The sequence below is a fragment of the Rutidosis leptorrhynchoides genome, chromosome 7 (genome assembly GCF_046630445.1).
Source record: "Rutidosis leptorrhynchoides isolate AG116_Rl617_1_P2 chromosome 7, CSIRO_AGI_Rlap_v1, whole genome shotgun sequence".
Classification (NCBI taxonomy): Eukaryota; Viridiplantae; Streptophyta; class Magnoliopsida; order Asterales; family Asteraceae; genus Rutidosis; species Rutidosis leptorrhynchoides.
This window is the reverse complement of record NC_092339.1, coordinates 21,004,805-21,010,788: the sequence shown is the minus strand read 5'-3', so window position 1 is coordinate 21,010,788 and position 5,984 is coordinate 21,004,805. Positions and strand designations below refer to the sequence as shown.

The window sequence follows — 5,984 nt, the reverse complement described above, 5'->3', positions numbered from 1 at the left end:
AAGTTGACTATTGTAATTGGTGGCTAGGATTGGGTATTTTTTTTTTTAAAATGAACTAATTTCCATTTTGTTATTATATACTAGTATACTAGTATAAGTATATAAGTATACTAGTATATAAAAGAGAAAAGAGAAGAGATATTTAACTAAAAGTAATAATAATAAACGAAAATAAAATTGCAATTAAATCAAAGTTCCCGCCCGAGAAGGATCACGTGACACCCCCACGGATCTGCACTAACCTCAAAATCCCCAAATTATAAAACAAAAAACCCTAATAATAAAATACTACGAACACTCATCCAATTGTCAAACTCACAGATCCTAGCTCTAACCATTCAAGATCCGATCAATAGAGCTACACTCATCATCTCATCAAGCTCAATTTCATTTATTAAAAAAATATGTCAGATTGGGGACCGGTATTAGTAGCAGTGGTGCTGTTTGTGCTTTTAACACCGGGACTGTTGTTCCAGTTACCCGGTCGCAACAGGGCGGTTGAATTCGGTAACATGCACACCAGTGGTCAATCGATTATTGTACACGCCGTTATCTATTTCGCTGTTCTTACTATCTTTCTTGTTGCGATCGGCGTTCATGTTTATGCCGGCTAGCTAGGTACTGCAATTTCGTTGTAATATTTTATATGATGATGATGATGATGATATTGTGAAGATTTGAATACGCCTGGTTAAAATTTTAATGAAAGTTTTGGATTTTAATGTTTAATACTGTATTGAATAAGAATAATAAATTAAAATGTAATTTTGTTCATTTATTTGAAAAAGATAAGCTAAAAACTCAAGGGTTCTTGTATTCAACCCTTAAAAGTTAAAACAGAGCTTATTGTTTTTAGAATGCTATAAGCTATAACAGTTCAAATATATGAATCATTTTTTTAAAAAAGATTATGTGTTAATCTAATGTTGGATGGAATACGAGTCTTCTTAGTTAAGATCTAATAGTTCATGATCTTTACTTTTTATAGGTTGTTTTGTAGTAATTAAAGTTGTCTTCTTGCAAACACTATTATATTTATGATCTCTTTGAGGCAAGATGCTACAGATTTGGATACTTTTTGGGTACAACAAATCCCTGTTATAAGCTAAGCTAATTTTGGATCAGATTTTAGTTATGTTGTTGCATGCTCTAAGCCTCGAATGCTGTAGATCTAGTCTGCAGAAGATAGTAATAATAAGTATCAACCATAAGATGTTGTAATATGGAGTAATAGTATTGCATAATGTCTAATTTGTAAATCTGTAATTGTATATGAATTCTATAACTGTGGATATAATATGTACTTTTCATACAAGTTGTAATTGTAATGTAATGTACTCCGTAATATATTGACATCTCAACATTGTTTCTTGCAACTTTAAGTTGATAATATGGTTTTGGATACTTCATACTTGTTACATAAAAATTATCGCCACCTCTTTTGTTGCATCATTAGCCACAACAACCATACAACAAACGACATTCTCTAATTCTTCAAAACATCCCATCCTTTTTTTTTTTTTTCCCCCTTATTGTAGTACGAATGACTCGCACCCACATTCTTCAAAACATCCTATCTTTGTTTTTTTTCCTTATTATAGTACGAATGACTCGCACCCACATGGCCACTTTGCAAATATGTGGCAATTCATCGAAACATCCCCCAAACCACCCCAACACCACCATTCAGAAAAACCATGACACCTCAATTCCTCTTCAATCTTGATTTAGAAGGTTGCACTGACGATAAAAAGACTCGATCTTTGGACTCCAATAACGATGAACCACAATCGACAATAGTTTGTAATTCATAACACTCAATTGATGATCAAGAATTTGCTTTGAAACGACTCGAACTCAGACAACTTCTATCAATGATCAAAATTCAAAACTTCCAGTTTCCGATGAAACCATGGAGCTTTTGTTTATGATGGTGGCTTCTAATCTCTTTCGTTCTCTTCCACTACCAGCTCCTATCTCCAGCTCAATCATCTCACCAGAAGATGATGACATCATTGCTACACTTATTGCCGCTTGGCCACACTTGCAAATTGTCTACGATATACTCCTAAGTCCTAATCATGAAGGACGTTGGGAGAACATTTCATAAATCGCAACTTTATTCTAAACCTTCTTACTCTTCAACTCCGAGGACCCAAGTGAACGTGATGCAGTGACGAACATTGTTCATCAAATCTACTCCGATTTCAGATTCTACCGATCCTTCATGTGGAAAACGAAGACCTAAGTTTTCTTACATTTCATTTACGGAACTGCTCATGGACAAAATGGTATACGAGAGATTTTAGAGATATGGGGACAAATAATCAATGGGTTCACATTTCCATTAAAAATGAGCACAAGGTTTGTTTGAACATGGCGGTATATCATTGCCAATTAACGTACCGTATGAAGTTGCTCTTTATGATGTAAACATTTAATCATCTATTCGAAGGTAAATGAAGTTGCTCTTCTACTTCTACTTGAAGGCCATAACAAATCATCCTTATTACACGTTGGCCGATGGCTTTATGATGGCGAATGGGTGTGGGATTGGAGTAGAATCAATATTGGCGCTTAAATGAGGACTTATTACAATGCTTGATCACGCATATTGGTTCGATATCCTTCTCGGACACAATGGACTCGTTTGAGTGGTCACTTTCCAAAGACGACGAATATAGTGTTAGCGACACCCGCAAACACTCTGACTCGATTTATCTCTCGGTCAATGGTCCCGCTACTCGGTGCCGTATTTTGCCAAGGAAAGTTAACGACTTTGTTTGGCAGGTTGCCTTAAATAGACTCCCATCGAGGCTTACTCTTTCGACAAGAGGATTGGAGATCGAATTCTTTGGATGTGTATCTTGTAACGGTCAAGTTGAATCGATGGACCACATCTTGTTTGAGTGCTCGGTTGCGTTGGATCTTTGGCTCAAAGTAAGAGTTTGGTGCAACATCATGATCCCCGAATTTCATGGTTGGAACGAGTGGTTAGAATGGTTCGATGTTGGGCATACCTCTACCACTTCTAAGGATGCTTTGTTCGTGATCGTAGTGTGCTTGATGTGGCACTTGTGGCAATGGCGTAATGATGTGATGCTTAACTTCAAAAAAATGAAGAAGGATTATATTTTTGATTCTATTTGTTTATTCTTGTTTAACTGGTTAGATAGTAGAAGCAAATGTAATGTAAAATTGAACGATTAGCTTATTAAGCCGTTGCAATTTTTGGTGGTGGTTCCTCTAGTGCCTTAATAGGGGTCCACGTTGGGTAATGAAATTTCGACGTTCCAAAAAAAAAAACTCATCCTTACTATTTGAGTAAAGACTATTTGTAAGAGGACTTTTGACCGGTATGAATGAAATAAGTGCACATATAATATACTAGCATATGTATTTCAACTTTTCTAGTACTAGTTGTAGTGAATTTAAAAGCCTTGTCTCACTTGTGGATAAGTGGTGAAATCAGAAATCTTTTTCACCAGGAGCAAAAAAAAAAAAAAAAGTTTAAAAGTGTAGCAATGTTTTGACAAATTATGAATGCTTTCAGGTAAAATATGGAGGTTTTTGGTAAAACACTGAGACTTTTAAGCAAAATATGGAGGCTTTGTAGGTAAAATAGGAAGACTTTTGGACCCAAAAAAAATCCATTTGGAGCAAAATCAAAAAATCTAAAATTTTTGCACTAAAAGTTTCTAATTAACTGAGGTTGGATGCCCCCGCTTGTCCGTTACTACTTCCGCCCCTGTTGTGGATTACTTAAAGTCATGATGTTTTGAAGGAAAATTCTGAGAGCTTGCATTGAAGAATGAGTGTCTGGATCATATGGGAGATCGATATGACGAATGGTTGAGTAACTTGTACTATGGGGATATCATTGCAACAATTGATTAGAGGAAGTGACGGGATCTTGTTTCAAATGGCATGTAGATTATGTACTGTATTGGTGTTCTGTTAGGTGTCAGTATGGGCATTTAAGAGGAAAATAGTCAAAATGCTCCGATTTAGAAAAGTGTTTAATAATATGTTTTCAAAAATTGTAATTTTAAAAATACCCCCTCTACACGCACCACACATAAGGCACCACGTGCGGTGTGTGATGGCATGTGGCGCAACACGCACCATACACCAAGCACCGCACACAGTGCGTGGTGGAAGCTGAACCAGAATTAAACTTTGAATGTTCGTATCTTTTGTCTCGTAACTCCGATTGAATCACCGTTTTTTTTAAATCGTGTATTTTTTTAGATTTTTCCGTTGGCAAACAGCCGTATGCTGTTTTCCCTACAAAAATTTCAAAATTCAGCCTCGAAGACCTTCAATTTTGTCTTTATTTGACTTTTAAACGCACTTTAACCGCTGATAATTTGCTATAGAACATTGTAATTTGTGATTCATTAAATTTATCACCAATGTACACTAAAACGGCAAGTTATGACCATTCAAAGTTGGGCTACAACTCACCACAAATACCTTGTACCACGCTCGTGTTTGGTGCGTGTTGCGACGAAAGTAAGTTGTCTTGGTGATTATCTCGGCATAACGCATCATGCATAAAACATCTCGCATTGTGCATGGTGCATGGTGGGTGTAAAGGTGACATTTTTACAATTACGATTTTTTAGGGCATGTTGTTAAATACTTTTGAGAATGAGAGCATTTTGACCAATTTCTCCATCTAATGGTGTTCTTGTTTAATGTCAATATGGGCTCACTGCTAGTGAGTTTTTATTTTGGTGTAAACATTTGAAGAATTTTTACCTTTTTTTATACGCGTATCAATTATTTATTTATTTATTTATTTATACTAAAAATAACTAAAAATACATATAAAAACATGGCTGTTTTTCAAAAGAAAAGCTCTCAACAGAGAATACAAATAAACTTAGAAAACAGAAAAACTCGCATCTAGAAATCAACCATCTAAACGAAAACTATATACTAACGTCTCTCCCTTAACATGAAATGTCCCGTTCATATTGATTATAAACGTTCCATATTAATTGATTTCGTCACGAGGTTTTGACCTCTATATGAGACGTTTTTCAAAGACTGCATTCATTTTTTAAAACAACCATAACCTTTATTTTATCTATAAAGGTTTAAAAACATTATGTAGATTATCAAATAATGATAATCTAAAATATACCGTTTACACACGACCATTACATAATGGTTTACAATAAGAATATATTACATCAAAAATAAGTTTCTTGAATGCAGTTTTTACATAATATCATACAAGCATGGACTCCAAATCTTGTCCTTATTTTAGTATGCAACAGCGGAAGCTCTTAATAATCACCTGAGAATAAACATGCTTAAAACGTCAACAAAAATGTTGGTGAGTTATAGGTTTAACCTATATATCATCAAATCATAATAATAGACCACAAGATTTCATATTTCAATATATACATCCCATACATAGAGATAAAAATCATTAATATGGTGAACACCTGGTAACCGACATTAACAAGATGCATATAAGAATATCCCCTATCATTCCGGGATATCCTTCGGACATGATAAAAACAACATCGAAGTACTAAAGCATCCGGTACTTTGGATGGGGTTCGTTAGGCCCAATAGATCTATCTTTAGGATTCGCGTCAATTAGTAGATCGGTTTACTAATTCTTAGGTTACCAAGCAAAAGGGGCATATTCGGCTTCGATCATTCACCCATATAATGTAGTTTCATTTACTTGTGTCTATTTCGTAAAACATTTATAAAACTGCATGTATTCTCATCCCAAAATATTAGTTTTTAAAAGTGGGACTATAACTCACATTCACAGATTTTTTACTTCATCGGGAAGTAAGACTTGGCCACTGGTCGATTCACGAACCTATAACAAATATGTACATATATATCAAAGTATGTTCAAAATATATTTACAACATTTTTAATACGTTTTAATGTTTTAAGTTTATCAAGTCAGCTGTCCTCGTTAGTAACCTACAACTAGTTGTCCACAA

The 5,984-nt window shown here is 34.8% G+C and overlaps 2 protein-coding genes across 2 annotated transcripts; both read left to right on the top strand.

The window, feature by feature from the left end:
• Positions 1–295: 295 nt before the first annotated feature.
• On the top strand, positions 296–614 carry LOC139860604 (uncharacterized). The gene has a single exon (XM_071849351.1). It carries the CDS (start codon positions 405–407, stop codon positions 612–614), a length of 210 nt encoding a protein of 69 aa, XP_071705452.1. The 5' UTR covers positions 296–404.
• A 2,026-nt stretch (positions 615–2,640) lies between these two features.
• Positions 2,641–3,210, top strand: LOC139859009 (uncharacterized). The gene has a single exon (XM_071847831.1). It carries the CDS (start codon positions 2,641–2,643, stop codon positions 3,208–3,210), a length of 570 nt encoding a protein of 189 aa, XP_071703932.1.
• The last annotated feature ends 2,774 nt before the right edge of the window (positions 3,211–5,984 follow it).